Source organism: the organism of the source record quoted next, unplaced genomic scaffold (assembly GCF_019419815.1).
Source record: "Pyrus x bretschneideri cultivar Hongxiangsu unplaced genomic scaffold, Pyrus_bretschneideri_v1 Contig67, whole genome shotgun sequence".
NCBI lineage: Eukaryota > Viridiplantae > Streptophyta > Magnoliopsida > Rosales > Rosaceae > Pyrus > Pyrus x bretschneideri.
Genome location: NW_025999806.1, coordinates 1,144,830 through 1,163,304, shown reverse-complemented (window position 1 = coordinate 1,163,304; position 18,475 = coordinate 1,144,830). Strand labels below are relative to the sequence as shown.

The window sequence follows — 18,475 nt, the reverse complement described above, 5'->3', positions numbered from 1 at the left end:
GCAGAGTTCAAACTGAATAGGGAAGTAGAAGCTAAAAGACCACAAAGTGTTGCAGTGCTATCGGATTGATTTTGAGAAAGGAGCCCAAAGTAAAACATATCTCGACAAAGCTAAAAGTGAACCCAAATTTCTCCCATTACATTTGTCAACACAGGTGTGTTTGATTCTTATTGTAAAACTGGAACATTGGTTACTATCTTTGCTTCCGAGAGGAAGCCAAGTTTAAGACGATCTCTCGTTCTTTTCCGGCCACCACTCGAGGAACTTGGTTTGTGCAGCCAAGGTGTCCAACCTGTAAAGTTGCAGCCAATGGTTCGCAACTTCCTGTCCATATGTCCAACCAAAAACACCTCCAGCAAGAAGGGACAGTCCAGCACCTGTAAAATGCAAAAGGGTTCATAAACCAGATTTCTAAAACCTATCGTCCATTGTTATAATTCTGATTCAAACACGAAGATTTGAAATTAAAATGCAGACTGATGTCACTAAGCAATATCACTCATCTGCTACAATACAACATAGTAAGGTCGGAATGCGGTTGATTTTACCATGACATGTTACTAACATCTTCACAATCTATAATGTTATACATGACCAGAAGCTCACTCAGATAGACAAAGAAATAGTCGGATCATAACCTTCCACTGCTTTATGATTATCTACCAAAGCATGAACACTTAATCTTAATTGGTTTTCAACAACAAAGGCTACCGATTACTTGAAGTCCGGCTGTTGGAAAGGGGAACAGTTAAAACAGAAAACAATACAAAAAACAAGATTATGACGAAAATTTCTTCCACTGCTTACGGACCATGAGATTACAGGACAGTACAAAGTAACTTTACTGAAAACATGGCACACCCATGTACACCAGAAGCATACGGAAACCAATAAAGGAAAGGGTAAAATATGTGTACTAAGTATATCCAAATTTATTTCCAGGATATAGATAAACAATGCAGGCCAAGTGGAACAGAAGAAACGTCAGGAAGAAATAATGAACTATTCATATGATATTTTCTTTTGCCACTGATAGAAATGAATGTCAGTCCATTGTATCGTACCCGGTTATAAGAATTAGCATTTTCATGCGTAGCATTTTTTGCCACTGAAGCATTGTTTAAAGAAAATGTTGGACTTTAAAACAAAAAAATATCAAGCAGAATTGAAGAAATGTTGAAATGTTTAGAGATTCAACTGATAGCCAGCTTAATTATTAAGGTAAAAACAAGAAACCAAACACATCACATCCCTGTGCAGTACTTGTTCATATAGAATCGTAAAAAGTGAACACCTAAAAGAAAGAGGCAACAGGTTACCATGTAAACTCCTTGAATATCTCCATGCAAAGCCAGCAGTTGATACTGCTCCAATAACACTTCCTGCAAGACCAAATTTCACTGCTTCCCTAGCAGTCTTCAGCTGAAAAATAAAAGCATGTTAACTCAGCTATTTAAAAAAAACTGACCATCTTAGCTGTACAGAAATGCATCATTGAACCATAAGACGATTACAGGTACAATAACTAGGTTACCGGACAATAATATAATACAACATACAAAGATAGGAAGCACCGGCAGAGTCAAGATTACCAAATAGTATTTCATTGCATTTGGAAATTAGTCATTTTTGTCTAGGACACTAAATCCAAAGCCCCTACTTAAGCAGTTGGAGAAAGAATAAACAAGAAAATTAAATTATAAAAGGTAAAGAAAATCTGATATGCTTTTCCACTTCATTTTTGCTGCACTTCAGGCTGAGGTCTGTGGCGGCATAACTAGACATATGGAAAGACACCAAAAGAAGAGTAGCAATTTAGACGTGTTTCTTTTTCCAAACTGGAAATACATCACACGTTTTGGAAGTGAACCTCAACAATTTGCACGGTCAAGACTGGTTAGTTGTTTCCTTGCTTGCGCTGCTAACTAGACTAAATTTCTTGAAAATCAAGAATCTTAGAATACATGACAGAAAATTAAAAAGAAGAGCTCTCCAGCCACATAGTTCTTTGCATTCTCCACTAGTTCATGCGCCTCTGTTTGATTTTAGAGTCGTTATTTTTTCTCTTCAACAAATCATTGAACTACAATTCAAAACCAAACACAGTGCATGTCTCTCTTATTTTGATTACTTTCATGCCAAAAGAGCAACAGTGTCGAATCAAATCCAGTGCAAGTTTCTGAAGTTTCATTCATTGTTTTCCCTTAAGCAATTTACACACCCCGCCCGTAGACCATCCATACATTAAAACACCAACCTTACTGAATAGTAATCTGAAAGGCACCAAGCATAGATAGTATGTGAAAAAATAATGAAACGAAAGCCGCAGAAAAACCATACCCAGATGAATAACACCAACTCAAAACCAAAATCATCTCGGAAACAGAAAATACAAAACCTTCACATCCAGAAATTAGACACACCTCCACCAAGAGATTGAGCACTCGAACATCAATGACAGAAAGGGGCACATCTCAATAATTAAATCAAGGAGAAACATAAACAAATACCCAGATGACAAAACAGCAAAAAGATCAAAAGGAAAACAAAAATACAAACACCCAGATCCACAGGGGTCACAAAAACACGAAATCAAAGAAACCCATTTACCATTAACACCTATAAACTGAAAAGAACGAAAAAAAACAGAAGGGTGAGAAATTACAGCGGGGCCATGAACAGGGTCGAGAGCAATGAAGGCTTCGACGTCGGAGTCGGACCAGAGAGGAAGGGGCTTGTCCCGCTTAACGAACTTGGAGTAGTTGGTGAGGAAGGAGAATCGTTCGCACCAGAAATCCTTGTAACCCTCCCAATGCTCACTGACGAAGGACTTAGAAAGAGGGGATGATGAAGAATCAGTCATTGCTGCTGCTGCTGAAATCTTACTGTCGCTCAGCTCTTAAATTTGTTTGTTCGATGGGAGGGTTTTGCGTCTGTCCGATCACAAAATGTACGCGACTAAACTAATCTGGGCCATCAGTGGGAATCCAACGGGTGACAAACTTTGGCCCACCCTCTCTCTCTCTCTCTTTCCTGCCCCACCACTCTCTCACTCTCTCTTTCCTGCCCCACCACTCTCCTCTCTCCTTTATTCCAGAATGGAACCGGATCCCCTTCGCCTGAGTTTTGTAAACTGAGTCTCTTGAGCAAAGGATTCGGGCAGTTGAAATTTAATTCAACGGCTACAAATAGAGGGTCCTTCTAAAAGTTATAATAATTGTAGCCGTTAAATCAAATTTCAACGATTCGGATCCTTTGCTCATGAAGCTTAGTTTACAATGCTCAGGAAGGGATCCGGTTCCTTCCAGAATTATAGAGTAACTACGTCAATGGTCTCTCAATTTTGACTGAATTTGAGCAAAAGTCTTTCAACTAAAAATTCATAACTAATAGTTCTTAATGCATCAAAATGTTCATTTATAGTCCTTTTCGTCAAGTCTATCAAAATTTCGTCAAAATTAGTCACGTGCCACACATGTGAGACTAAATTAAGGGACAAATATGAAAAATAAAATAAAAAAATTGTAGTAATGATCCCTAAGCTTTAACTCAATTATAGTAACTGTCCCTTAATTCTAGTCCAATTGGAGAAATAATCCCTCAATTTCAACCCAATTGTAGCAATAGTCATTCCACCATGACCTATTTAACGAAAGTTCTGACGGAGTTAACAAAAATGATCATGCTGCACATTTTGATGAATTAAATGACTAATAGTCTTTGTCCAAAAAAAAAAAAGACTAAGGGTAAATTAAACTTTACCATTTCATATTTGAGGTCTATTGCAACCTCATACAATATCTTCAAAAAATTTTACTTTCATACCTTACGTACTATTTGATTTCAATATAATATATCCGTTACATTTTCCATCCATTGGTTTATTAAAAACTAACATGGCTGCCACATTTGTGCCACGTGACAAAAAAAATAATTTTTTATGCATTTAAAATATAATAATAATTTACCTTATTAAAAAAAAAAAAAAAAAAAACTGAAACCCATCTTCCCTCCTGACCCACCTTCTCCCTCTCCTCCACTTTCTTCACCTCCCCCTCCCATCCAAAAAACCCACCCCACCCCTACCTTAACTTCTTGTAAAGGGCCAGTCACTCCTATAACGATCGAGAACCGGTCGGCTTCAGCGACAAGTCCAGAACTATACGAAAGAGGACGAAGCATGAGTTCAACGGTTTCGATAGGAGGAAGGGAATTGATCGATACAATAGAGATGGCGGAGGGCACAATCGTAATTTGATGCACCGGTCTAAGAGCTTATTCGTGTCGAGGAGGTCACCGATAGAGTTTCCGAAAGGGTTTCAATTGGAGCAAGATAGGTCCAGGCGCGAAGATAGCGGGGGCGGAGCGTTGTTATGGCGGAGATTCAAGAAGGAGTTTGAGGAGAGAGGAGGAGGGAAGGGGTTGAGGGACATGAGGTCGTTGACGTGGTTGAATTCGAGGGATTTGGGGAGCGAGTAGTCTAGGGTTAGGTCTCTGGGGAGGTGGGGGTGGGATGGGGGGTTTGCAGGGGAGGTGGGGGTGGGGTGGGATGAGGTGGGTTTTTGGATGGGAGGGGAATTGAAGAGAGTGGAGGAGAGGGAGGTGGATCGGGGGAGGGGGAATGGGTTCCTGGGTTCCAATTTTCTTTTTAATAGGGTAAATTATTGTAATATTTTTAATGCATAGAAAATTATTTTTTTACCACGTCAGTCCTTACCTGGACCAATGAATGGAAAATGTAACGCATGTATTATATTGATATAAAATAGTACGTGAGGTATGAAAGTAAAATTTTTTGAAGATGTTGTATAAGATTTCAATAGACCTCAAACTTGAGGTGGTAAAATATAATTTACCAAATGACTAATAGTCATGAATTTTTATTTGAAGTACAAACACTACAATTGTATTAATATTGAGGAACCATTATAACAATTTTCTCATAATTCTAATTGATGTGTTATAAACTAACACTCAAATTAAACTCTCTTGTTGACAATTATAGTAAAGATGCAAGTAGAGATCGTTCTAGGCCGGGGATTAGGAGGGATTGCTAATCTACTTAAAACTAACTTTAAAAATAAAACTAGGCTAGAAAACACTTAAGTAGACTTATATGACTCAAAACAAACTAAAGAGACTCAAAACAGCACAAAACAATCAAAAAGACTCAAACTAGACACTAGGACTTACTTTGGACGAATTCTAACTTTAACTTGACTCAAAACACTTAAAAACACAAATTGGACATATTCTAGCTAATTTGACACAACAAAGTAAAGGGGATTGGGTTTTTGACGAATTTTGAAGTAAAAACAAGTAAATTGCAGAAACAAACTAAGTTTAATATGAAATTGGGTGAATTAATGGGTGATAAGCTAGCTAGAGGTCCTTCTCCACACATGACACACTTGCATACAAATTGATTTCCAGTTGCTTTTTCAATAAACCATGAACCTCAACACCCAAGATTAACCGTGACATCACTAATTAACCCTCAGATTTTCCTTAAGTCATTGAATTGGATGGAATACGCATCGGCAACCAAATTATTCTTCAATAGTTCCCTACATGAACAGCATAATAGAGATACAATCAAAGATCATTAAGCTTTGTGAAAATCATAAGCATTGACAAGACATTCGTAACTATGACATCATGATACTCATGCCAGGAATTCAACTTAACACGATCGTGACCAACGACCTTCACTACTTGTGAATATAAGTTTGTAACGATTATGTGAAACTCCCTTATATTCTAGCATCAAATTCATGCATGCAAACTAAGTATGCATCCTTAATCAACATACAAGAATAAGTTCTTAATCCAACAGTTAAGTAAATTGCATTCACGATTTATGAAATCACAACTGGAAGTAATCAATTCATATTGCAAATATAATCATGGTTTCAAAGTCTCCTCTAGTTAAAACAAGTTTAGTTCCTCATGTTCACAATTAAAAAAGAAAACTAAATTAAACATTGAAAACAAAGATTGAATACACCTAGAAATGCTCCAACAATCCAATCTTGAATGGCAAGCACGTCCTAGGGGTCTTCTCTCCTTTTTCCTTGCAAAATTACAGCACAAGGATGTTTGGGTATGAAATTGGGTTGCAGTGGATGGATGGTGTGAATTCTGGTGGTAGAGGATGGATAATGGTTGAATGAATGATGAATCTCTCCTTTTTTATGCGGCATATTGTGTATATAGTTTAGGAAAAAGGCATGGCATTAATTAAATGTTTTAGGAAAGATTTGGACTCTAAATCCTCAAGGAAAAAGGGTAGTTAAAATCAGAATCCTAAGGGAAAAAGGGTAGGAAAGTTGCGGCAGCACCTAGGGAGAGAGGGAAAGTGACTTCCTTGCAAGGCAAGGAAAGGGAAAGGAGAATTGGTGCGGCATCCCTCTTTGACTAGGATTAGGGTTTCTAGAACTTATATTTAAGTGTTCTAAATCAATTAGGAACCCCCTTGATAGTTGGAACATACGTAGGAAAGGATTAGGATTGACTAAGTCAAAATAAGGAAGTTTGACTCATGTTTCCTTCTTTGTGGTTGATTCCTTTTCTTCCAAGTCTTGAATTAATTTCTTCCATCTCTTTAACAGATTCCTAGCCTCCTTTGGTCTTCAATTTCGTCCATCCACCTTGCTCCAAGCATGTGCTAACCATTCCAAGCCCAAAACTGCTCCAAATTGCACTTTCTTGCCACTTTAGTCAATTGGACCTACAAACACACGAAAATAGCTTAAAATACTAAAATAACTAAGAACTAACTAAGTTGTATAAATATGCTCCTATCACTAATTCAGCAATCACTCACTTTAAACCGTTAAACCCTTAATACTCCAACAACCGCAATGAAATCCAATAGGAGATCGATCACTCCCCTGCTACTCAGGTGCCTACTTGATCCATCCATCCACTCATCTGTATGTCCTTCGTTTTTTTTTTCTTTCTAAATTTCCAACCTTTGTCGTATAGGCTTGCTTTGTTTGGTTTCTAAGCCGGAAACAAGGTATAAATGATTAATCATGAATTCCTTCTCCTTTTCAGGCGATTACAAAATTTAACTCCTTTCAAACCCACAACAATCTTACAGCCAAGGAGAACATTTTGCGCCAAATCCCCTGCAAATGCCAACAATAACAACGTCCAAGAGACGAGTGCGAGTTCGTACCAAGAACAGTATAAGCAGCTGGAGAAGCTCGACTTCATGACCGCCACATTGCTCTCCCCCAGGCCCGGCCCTGAGGGTAGCCCAAGTAGGTGCCCGCCTAGGACCCCCACTTCGGAAAGGCCTCTAAAAAAATGTTATATCATGTAATTAACATATAAATATAAAAAAAAAAGTAAAAAAAAAAAATATCATAATTCATTTGCTAGTGCAGTGGAAATGTTGGCTTCATTTTTCTTTGGGGTGTTGAGTTCGAAACACGAAGCTGCCTTTCAGTCATTATATTTTTATTAATTTTTCTTGTTTTTCAAATTTACTGTCAATCCATCTGTCCAAATGCAAATAAACTTATAAAACTCAAGTCTCGTTGCAATCTTTTTTCTTTCAATTTCTCATTCTCTCCATTTCTATCGAATGTTTAAACCAACTTCTCATTCTCTCCATTTCTATTGAATGTTCAAACCAATTATCATATGGTCTTAAAGATTGTACTTTAAGGTAATCAAAACTTTGAATTATATATTTTTCTTTTCAATAACTTTTTATTCAATGGATTATTTTAATATTCAATTCGTTAGTGTGGTATTGATTTTAGAAGAAAAAAAAAACACAAGAGAAATAATTGGCGTTGAATTTATTATACTTGTCAATCAAGTTTTATTGTTAAAACTCTCTTAATCATCAAGTTTTATTGTTCTTTAATTGACTGCAAACATTTAGTACATTTGTGTCTAAAAACATGAATCGTGTAATATTTAAATAATGTTTGTATATTTATCTTCTTTTGATATTAATTTTTAATGATATTTGATGTAAAAATAGAGCTTTTTATGTATTTAGCAAATTCTTTTTTTATACAAATCAATATACAAAGAACCAGGAGAGCAGAGAATTTTAGGGCCCCACTTCGACCCAGGGCCCCCAAATTCTCAGGGCCGACCTTGCTCTCCCCTCGAAAATTAAATTTGGGTATTGCTTTGCTTCGAATTTTCTGCTGTTTAGCGTTGTTTTCTCGTTCTTTTGATTGTCCTGAACGTTCGTATTGCTTTTCCTTTGATTGGAACTTGTGGGTCGTTTTCATTTCTCTTTGGCATTTCGTCAAACATATTGGGGCATATGTGTAGATAGGATATTTAGACCATCTCCTACTGAAATGGTTAAACATAGTCCGTCCAGAATTACAGCTTCTGAAAAAAATATTTAAAAATAAATAATGTCAGGTCATGCTCATATACCATCTTCAACCAAATGAACTAAACATAGCCCCCTCAATAATTATTAGTTTTAAGTTTATACTTTAAATTTATTGGTTAATTTAGTTAAATTACCGTTAAAATGTTTTCAAATGTAGTTGTTGAAAATCAGTTATTGCAATTGATGAGCTGAGCTCCAAAAGGGGCTAAGAAGGGGGTTACATTTGGCCACCATTTTGGCCAAATAATAGTCTCGTAGGCTCCATAGAGTTATAGTTTAGCCATCGGTTGGAAATGAGTTTTTGAACAAATCAGACCATTTTTTGGCTTTCCAAATTTTGGGCAAATTAGGTCATTTTTTAGCTCTCTCCATTGGGGATGGCCTTATATAGCTGGTAGAATGTTGGATTGAAAAGTTTATTAAAGGGACCAAATGTTGACAAAGGTGGTATTGAAAATTGGGTTTGAAGCCAGTTGCTAAGGCACTTGCTAGTGGCGTTCTTGTTTATTTGAAGTTGTTGAAGGATATCAAGATGTCCAGCAGTCCAAGTAAATGTTGGTGCATGGGTAAAAGCTAAGTAAACCATCCGTATTTTTGGGTCTTTAATTGTCAGAATTTTCCTATTGAGTTCAAAGAAATACAAAAGTTTAATGCTTAGGTCGAGCAGTGGAACAATCGAATAATGCAACTCGAAAATGGAAAGGGATTTTGTATATTATCACCATTTTGCAGCAAAGCCTTTGTCCTTTTTCCGTTTGTCTAGGTTAGTTTTGCCTTAATTTGTGCGTGTGGCGTCGATTACTTTCTAAAGAAGCTGTTGATGAAAATTTCCTTTTGGTACAACTGTTCTTTTGTTGCTGCCTTCCTTGGGTACATATCATGTTTGATATTTGGTTTTTCGTGTGGTTGCACATCACTATCTGAAAACTTATTTCATGTAACAGCTGTGTATCTGGTGGCTCAGTGTACTCGCTATGAAATTAGAAGAATGGAAGCGGTAACTAAACATTTATGTTAGCTTTAAATTGTGCATATGGTGTAAAGTCTCTATTGGATTTTGTGACATTATCTTCCATCATAGACCATCCTTAGGAATCTGTATTACTTGTTTCATGCATTGGATTTACAATGACACTCCTTATGAATTTGTCGATTTTACAAAACAACTTTGCGGAAAGAGGTCGCATGCATTTTTACTGATACACTCATCTGGTTGGTTCATCATGCACGCACGTGCGCACACACACATACGTTGTTCGAATATTGAATCCTATAGAAATTTTTTTTACTGAACTCCAAATTTCTTTCTTCTTCCATCGATGCTCATGAAAGTTTCATCTTAATGATTGGTTTCAAAGACTGGTGCATTGTTTTCTAACACAGAAATATGATGATGTCAAGTTCGATAAGGGCATGTTTGGAAATTGAGCAAGGTATATACGAGTTTCACTAAAATGCTTTGATTTTTCCACCCACATGCGTTAAAAGAATGTTGGGGCAATCATATAAGAAATTCATCAGGCAAAACTAGTGCAAAATTTCCACTAGCATTAACACAGAACAGCACAGAGCTATATTAGCTTTCATTTAAATCTTTCATTAATCTTAGGCAGCACCTATAGATTTCTAGAGTCGACAACAGTTCACGTTTATCGTTCATTGATCTTGAATGAGATGTTGCTATATGGTTGCTAACGCAAAAAACTTTACTGGGTTGCCGTTTATCTTTCTTCCTCTCACCAAAATTGCTATCTCAGGAACTGGAGAAGAAAAACAAGAAAGAAGCAGCAAAAGCAAAAGATGAACTAAACACTACTAATGGAAAAAAGCAGGATTTGTTCAGAGCTTTTGGAGGTGAAAACGAGACTAGATAAACTGGAAGAAGCACTGAAGGAAATTGTGGTCGAATCGAAGGCGCAAACTACCAGCAGGTTGACGAAGGATCATAAAGGAAGTAGTGGGAAGAAAAATGTTGTAACAGGGGCAACTAACACTAGTAGTTCAGACTCTAGCAAGCCTTTTGAGAAAGATCACTTCGGTAAACAGGGTTCTGGGAATCAAGACTGCCTCGGCAAAAAGAGGGTAAATGGTTGGCACCCGGTTCCTAATACTTCCTTGAAGGATAAGCAGGGCAAGATCGAAAGATGAAAGATGAAAGATGAAATTCTCAGTTACTGTCTGTAATTTTGGTTGTAGCGTAGCATAGCAATAGGGAACACGTTGATTGAACGGTTTAAGTTGGTTTACAGGTGGGATTATGGTGCGAATTCAATGTTCTTTACTCCATCAACCTTTCTGCTTGCAAAATGCAAGAACACTTTTGAAGAACTCTTTTCCAAGAAATGATTATTGGGAACATCTTGGAGACGATATGTTACCTATGAATGTGAGGTTGCTTTCAAACAATAGGAATCAGTATGATATTTCAGTTCGGATTTGTTTGTTCTCCTTTGCTCACCGAGTGCGATCTGAAGTAGAAACTGTAACTTGTATCTTAGATCGCACTCCTAGAGCAAAGGTGTAGAAACAAATGAGAAATGAAATGCCAAATTGATTCCTACTGTTTGAAAGCAACCATCACTACTCTGTTTGTAACCTAGTTGGTAAGAACATTCACTCTTGCATTTAAAGTATTCAGTTCGATTAGGCACACTATGTTTCAAATTAAGGGTTTGAAGCAAAAATAACAGATGTGTACTTGGTAACGTGCTCTTGTAAAAGAATTTTGGCCGGCAATGCTTTTTGGCACGAAATGTTGGGTGGTGAAGCATTAACATGTATATAAAATGGGTGTAGTAGAGAGGAGAATGCTTCATTGGATGTGTGGGCACACGAGAAAGAATAAGATTAGGAATGAGGATATTCGATGTAAAGTAGAAGTAGCCGAAATTGAAGGAAAGATGAGAGAAAATCGGTTATGGTGGTTTGGACATGTGAAGTGAAGGCCTACTGATGCTCCGGTTAAAAGATGCGATCACGGGACAGAGGTTCAGGGCTAAAGGGTTAGAAGAAGACCTAGGAAGACTTTGGAAGAGACTCTAAGAAAAAACTTAAGAGTACTTGGATCTAACGGTTACGAAAGACGTGAAACAGAACCGAATATAATGGCGTTCTAGGATTCATATAGCCGACCCCACTTAGTGGGTAAAGGCTTTGTTATTGTTATTGTTGTTTTTTTAGTACATCGATATTTTTATATTAGGCAGAAAGGGAGTTCGGCTAAGTCACACAATGGGCAACCCTTTCGTAGAAGAATTAAATGTTGAAGGAAAACATACCTTTTCTGAACAAGGTCATTACAGAGTTTCTTCTTATTTCAACCACAAGGTTGTTACAAACTTAGCACACGCACACGTTTACGTTCTGCAGTCCGTCTCCTACAATGACGATACAAGACAATCCCCGGTCCTATTCATTCTAACTCCTCCAAATGAGAAACATCGAGGAGAAAAGAGAGGGGATGACAAGCTAAAGGCTTGAACCTAATAGCAGAAACACCGAAACCTCTAGCATGATAATAAATAGTCTTGTATTTAGGTAAACAAACACTTTTACGGTTTTTACCTCAATCTAAGTCATAGACTGCTATGAAGGGCATCAGAACACTCCCCATCCATAACTTTCCATCCTTTTCTTCAACTTCACTCACAGCTTTAACAACCTTCCCCTCGCTATCTTCCAATATTTGCAAAATCTTACCCTCTGGGCTGTATTTCACAACCACTGCATGCAGTCGGCCTCCAATGTGAAGCAGGAACTGAATCCGTGATGGAACTGGAAGCTTGAGTAAGAATTTCCTTAATTGTGGGAATGCAGCACAAATATGAGTGTACAAATTCCGGCGGCAGTGGAGTGCCACCCAAAATTCACCATTTTCGTTAGTTCTGACATTGTCTGGAAATCCCGGCAGCACTGCAAATACTTCTGAAGTTCCTGCTTTTTCACTTTTCAACCAGTACTTGCGTAATCTACAACATCAATAATGGAATGTGCTTTATAATTAAGTTCAAAATAATTCCTGAAGGATTTTCATGAACAGATAAGATAACTGCACTTGGTTCCAAGGCAACCAAATATATGTGTAAAATGAATCATGAAGACAAACAAGGGTCCATAACTCCTTGTCATGTATATCCTACTTATGCACGGACCGCACCTAGACGAGGGTTGAATTTGCATAGAGTGGTTGTAACCTGAGAAGTTAAATGTTTTAAAAAGAATATAAAAGCTCACCTGCCCACGGCTCCTTCACAAAAGAGAAAGAAGGCACCATCCTTGCTCAGGGACAGACCATTTGGAAATCGGATATTCCTCTGAAGAACAGTTGTTTCCTTTGTGGTTGGGTTGTATTTTAGAACCCTCCCAGTGTCCTCCCCGGAGAAAACCAATTGCATGAAGTTCCTGAATGAAATTACTTCTGTTAGAATCATGCATAGTGCTTCTCTTCCGTTGAGAATATAAATAAACAAGCAGAATTAAAAAAAAAAACAAAACAAAACGAATGGTTCTTGGAAAAGAAAAACCAAAACATTCACACAATGTAGTTAGAACAGGACCAAAGATTTGTAAGAAGAATGATACTAGATGCCACCCACAGTAATGACTAATCTTTTGGTTTCATCTTTGACTGTTTGGTAACCAACCAACTAATGGAACGATGTATAGAAGCTGAAGATCCATTGACAGGCCCAGCAGAAGACAGCTCAACTAATACAAAAGGAGATGAGGACTAATAAACGTAAATACACAAACGATTGAATACGCCCAATATTCAGAAGGGGTCATTGATGTCAAATTGTCAATTCCATATCATATCAACAAGAGTACCAATCTCAAACCAATCACACTCAAAAGGAAAAGGTGTATCCCGCTGTGTATGCTGTTTCAGAAAGAACTTAAAGAAATGCATAGCCTACCTCCTCTGGTACATGGTGCTACTATCTGTAAAGTAAATATTCCCTTCTTCATCAATGTCAAGATCATTAGTAAACCTTAGCGGCACCCCTTCTGCCTCTGTCGTAAGTGAAGTTGCCAAACCACCTTCTGGCCCCACCTTCAACAGACCAAGATATGCATCTGCGATGTATAAATCACCTGTTTTCTTGTCAAAGCGTAGCCCCAGAGGCCTTCCGCAGATGTGCTCATTCTTCAAGTAACTCAAAGGTGATGGCTTTGGGCTACATATATCTGACCTGTATCCCGAAACAAAACAAACAAAGAAATTTATCATTCGAACAATAATAACTGAAAGAGAATAACCAAAAAACACAGCTGCAATATACTTAATTATTTTTCAAAATAACAAATACACGAAGACATCTCAAATTCAACGACGACATAACTAATTAGCTCATCATCTCTTCGTTGATAAGCGCAATTTCCATGATGAGATCTAGTTTCAACAGTTTGAAGCTCAATATATTGCATCTCTGGCAGTAACTAAGATTTTGAAGCTTTAAACGAAACCAACATTACAAATTGCTAGTTTGAAAATCGGAGCTCCAAATGATCAACTATCATAATCACAAGCAATTGCATCCTTGAACTGAGAACGGAATTTCGCTTACATTAGACTACCAACCAACTAGCAAATAGAAATGATTCATGCATTTTTTTACCGTGCAATGTACTTTCTTCAACAAACACTACTAGTTATCACATTTCTTGCACAAAAAGTTATGAGAACAGCAACCATCACAGAAGTACTTAACAACAATCACCACTACCAAAACTGAGTAAAACCCAGAAACCCAATTCCGAAATTCTCACCTGTGAGGCGAAGTATAGGCGAAATCAGTCCAAGCTTGGCCATTCCAGAACAAGACTCTGCCATCAGCAACGCCGGTGTAAGGTCCGCGGCCAAGCGGGTCAAAGGTGACACTCTCAGGGCCTTGCACTTGGTTAAGGAACTTAATCTCCGATTTCTGCAGGAGGTTCTCGGTGTCTTTGTCTTCCGGAACCAAGGACCACGGCGGCATGTCCACCTTATGGGCTTGGAAGTCCGGGAATTCCACAATTGCACTGTGCTTAAAAGGGTCGATTCCGCAGTAGACAGCCACCAAAAGGAACAGAGCCGCCAGTACTCTGCTGGGCTTCATCGTCTCCCACCTCCGGTAGCAGCTAGAGAGAGAGAGAGGTGAGGATTTGAGAGAGAAGATGCCAAGTTTAAGAAAACGGGAAGAGGAAGTTGGAAGAAGGGTAGGTAGTACAATCAAGAGTGGTAGATAGGAGGTGTTTAGAGCCATGGCTTTCGTTTTTGGACTAAAATAACACCAATTTTCGGTCGTCTGTTGCAATTTTAAATTTGGTCAATATTGTTTGGTCCGCCCTATACAATTAAATTAAGTTGAAACGTTAGGATTACGGTCAGGTAAAGTGATATTGCTATTCACTTGTTAATTATAGGGGTTAGGTTTGATTCTCGTAAAATGTGAATTTGAACCACATGATACATGATAGATAATATTCGTTTGTTCATAAAAAAATAAAAAATACTAGATAATGGGGATTAAACTTGACCATCTCGTATTGCGCTGAACCCTGCAGGTGTTTTGTCATAGCAATAGAAGCAAGGGCAAGTAGGATGGTGAAACAATCCATTATATGGGTAAAGCCTATATGGATCAAGATTGTTTTTAGCATAATGTCCAGAAAAAGTATGGAAGCGACGGTTGCTCGTATTGCCTGGGAAAATGATGAGGGGCTCCACTGTGCATGCGGGACCCAAAAGGATCGCCATATCTAGGATAATTGTTTGAATTATGCACATAACAGTGTGGATTGTCTGTATAAAATGTCGAGTTTATGTTGAGAGTGTAGTGTGTGAGGATATTATTGGAAGTAATGTGGGGTATATTAAGATAAATTTTAATTGAAAAAACAAATGTGGGGGGTGTATTCAACAATATATGGAGTGTTAATAAAACAATCCATATATCATCTCCCGACTTTTATTATGACACGTGATGTGCTATCTTGTATTCCGAGTACAGTAAAAAAAATCTTTCATACATGAGGGCCTGAGGCAATGACCAAGATTTTAGGTGAAGACTAAAGCGTAGGCCAAAAACATATGACAAGTCGTGCAGTAAAGTTCGAGGCTTACACATCCCAATTTGCAATGCCACATGAAAAAATAAAAGTGATTTCCACACTTATTTTTTATCGACACATTCTTAATTTATATGTTTGTCCATATCCAATTGCATAAGTTAAAGGAGAATTAATAGAGAAATAAACATAAGTGTAAAAAAAAAAAAAAAAAAAAAAAAAAAAAAAAGAGAGAGAAATGACTTAAATTGAGTTAACAAAATACCACATCATCCACCAAATTAGATTTCGTATAAAGTCAGTTGACCTGCTTGCATTTGCAGAGGCCGGAACATAAGTTGGATAGCAATATTAGCCCAGCCCAATTCGTTTTTTCCCAATCTTCTTTTGAAGCCAATTTTGTCAAACATTAGCCCATCACTTCCTCTTTAAAATTATTTAACTATAAAATTCTCAATATTGGCCACTTAGTACTACGATTTAGTGTAATTTATTTTTTACTTATAAGTAAGAGGTCTTAGGTTCGATTCTTGCCAAAAGCGAATTCAAACTAAATTATCACGGCTAGCCCAATATAAGGTTACCACTCCCCCACCCCTTAATGTAGATAATATTGTATATATTCATTAAAAAAATCTCAATATTGGAATCTCCCAACCACTCCCAACGTTATAACAATCTTGTATCAACGCTGTGTTAATGACAATACAATGAAGTTGTGGTACTAAATATAGATGTCACACCACCAATGTCTACCAAACATCAACCTTATCTAAACTACTTAATGACGTTGTGGTACTAAATATAGACGTCACACCACCAATGTCAACTAGACATCGACCTTATCTAAACTACTTATTAATAGAACATTGTTTGTCAACCAAAACTACACAAAACTACTATTCTAACCCTCTCATCAAAACTGAACAAAAATAAAATACATGAGCAATTTAGTAATTACATAAACACAAATTTTGTTTTTTTTACACAAACCTCACAGCCAGGTGTTGGGGACTTTTAGGTCGAGGTGGACTTGGGCTTTGAGAACGTTTTCTAGTCTCCCTTGGTTCAGTTTCGTACCAAGTCCCGAAATATCTCAAAAGAGTTAGCTTGTCTTAGGAAATATCCTGGTTAGATCAACCACTCGAAGATAGCATGGTTTAGGCAAATAATGACTTGATCAAGAGAAGCATGGTGCGGAAACTAGAAGTTCATTAGTTTAGCATGTTGAGAAAGAGAGTTGGCATGGTTTCATAGTGTTTTCTGGTAAATAATATGGGTTTCCTAGGGTAACATCAAGGCTTACGATGGCTGAGATGTTAGTGGAAAACTATGGGAAACACTAACTTTGCATGGATGATGATTCTTGAGGCTTATAGGATATTTCTAGACTAATGAAATTCTTTGAGTATGTTTCCTGGGTGTTGCTTCTTGGCTTTGTCTCTCTGCATTTTCTCTCCCTATTTTCTGTGTTACCTCTAATCCTCTTCCTGTGTTCTACTTCCCCCTTCTCAAATGGTTTCTCCCTCCTTATGTAAGTGAAGGATCTTTCTTTAGGCTTCAAAGGAATCTCCCTTTCTGGCTTGGTCTTCCCTTCCTTTCTCCCTAGCTCTCCTATTATGCCTTTTTTGGTGTAAGATAATTGCACTGTTGAGACTTACAGTTTGCTTCTTCCTGAGGCATGGCTTTCCCAGGCTAGCTTTCTGCATGTGCTACTTTTGGTAGTGCGCCTCACGACTTTCACGCTTTTGTTGTCTATGCAAGCTGGGAAGGGAAGGTTAGCATTAAATGTCTGACTTGCTGGATTTAGCATACATTTAATGCAAGAATCAGGTTTGGTCCTAACTAAAAGGTTGGCTTGCTAGGCAAAGAGGCAAACTAGGTTAATTCTCTCTCAAACTTACTCATGTGGAATACAAAGGTCATGGGCTTGGACTTTTGGGCTCCTAAGCAACCCAAAGTCTTCCACAATCTTGACTCCATGTAGGCCCAATGAACTTCCATAACCATCCACACCACAATTCACTTGATAAGCCCCCGACATGTGACTTGGGCTTAGCGTGAATAGTGACTAGCGTGACAAATAGGCATGGCGTGATCCAATCTAATTACCGTAGCATGGCATGTTCATAAATATATGTCTTCCTCGATCTAGCACCTTTGCATGTATTTGGTCTTGAATAGAGGCTTGCATGACAGTTGGGCTTCAAGGCTCGGTTGGGTTTGTGTGTGACATTTTTGGGTCTCAACACCAAGTAATCATAAACACACCCTATGTAAAAATTAAATAAAAATTAATAAGGTTTTTCTAACCCACGTTTCCCACTTCATCAACCCTCTCCCCTTCTTCCAAGTTCCACATCTAATTTTATTTTTATTTTGTTTAAGTTTTTTTTCCTTAAAAAAGTAATATAAATATTTTTATAATAAATAATAGACAAAATTAATTACACACATATAAAGTGTGAGCATATGACTAGTATATATCAACAATATTTATCAAATATCTATGCCACGAACGACAACATTTGAATATCATCCATTTCACCGCTGACAATGATAGTGAACATGTAGAAGAGGATAGCCCATAATGCAACGACATTTATATCAGATATCCATCTTTGTGATAGTAGCCACCTCTGAAACCATCACCACTACCTTCTCTAGTCTCCACCTTCTCAAATTTCATCTTTGATCTCTATCTTTATCGTGACCACCGTTGAAACGATCACCAGTTTGATTTTTAGTCGCCACAATTAGCCACCACTAACATGACCTCCATCGTCTATCCTTCTCTTTCTCTTTCTCTTCCTGATCCAATGCATTTTTGACCAAATTGTAAGTAATCATCGTTGTAATCTTGTCTGTAGTAATAACCTACATCTATAATCTTAAATTTTACTATTGTAATTCAATCATGACTACATGTAAAAACCTACCTTTACAATGTAATAGAATGTTCTCAATGTAACTATCAACCTTGTTATAATGATAACAACCTATTCTGTCTTATTAACTATAATCATATCCTAAGTATGTAACCTTCAAGTG

At 37.5% G+C, this 18,475-nt stretch overlaps 2 protein-coding genes across 2 annotated transcripts; both read right to left on the bottom strand.

Annotated features, from left to right (window-relative positions):
* Positions 1–25: 25 nt before the first annotated feature.
* Positions 26–2,863, bottom strand: LOC103967083 (succinate dehydrogenase subunit 6, mitochondrial). The gene is made up of 3 exons (XM_009380330.3): positions 2,666–2,863; positions 1,320–1,422; positions 26–377 (listed from the first exon to the last, which is right to left on the bottom strand). The coding sequence occupies exons 1-3, from the start codon at positions 2,861–2,863 to the stop codon at positions 223–225; spliced, it is 456 nt and encodes a 151-aa protein (XP_009378605.2). The 3' UTR covers positions 26–222.
* Positions 2,864–11,636: 8,773 nt separating this feature from the next.
* On the bottom strand, positions 11,637–14,620 carry LOC103967084 (protein STRICTOSIDINE SYNTHASE-LIKE 3). Its single transcript, XM_018652340.2, has 4 exons — positions 14,144–14,620; positions 13,291–13,566; positions 12,608–12,775; positions 11,637–12,342 (listed from the first exon to the last, which is right to left on the bottom strand). Exons 1-4 carry the CDS (start codon positions 14,617–14,619, stop codon positions 11,940–11,942), a joined length of 1,323 nt encoding a protein of 440 aa, XP_018507856.2. The 5' UTR covers position 14,620; the 3' UTR covers positions 11,637–11,939.
* Between the last annotated feature and the right edge of the window lie 3,855 nt (positions 14,621–18,475).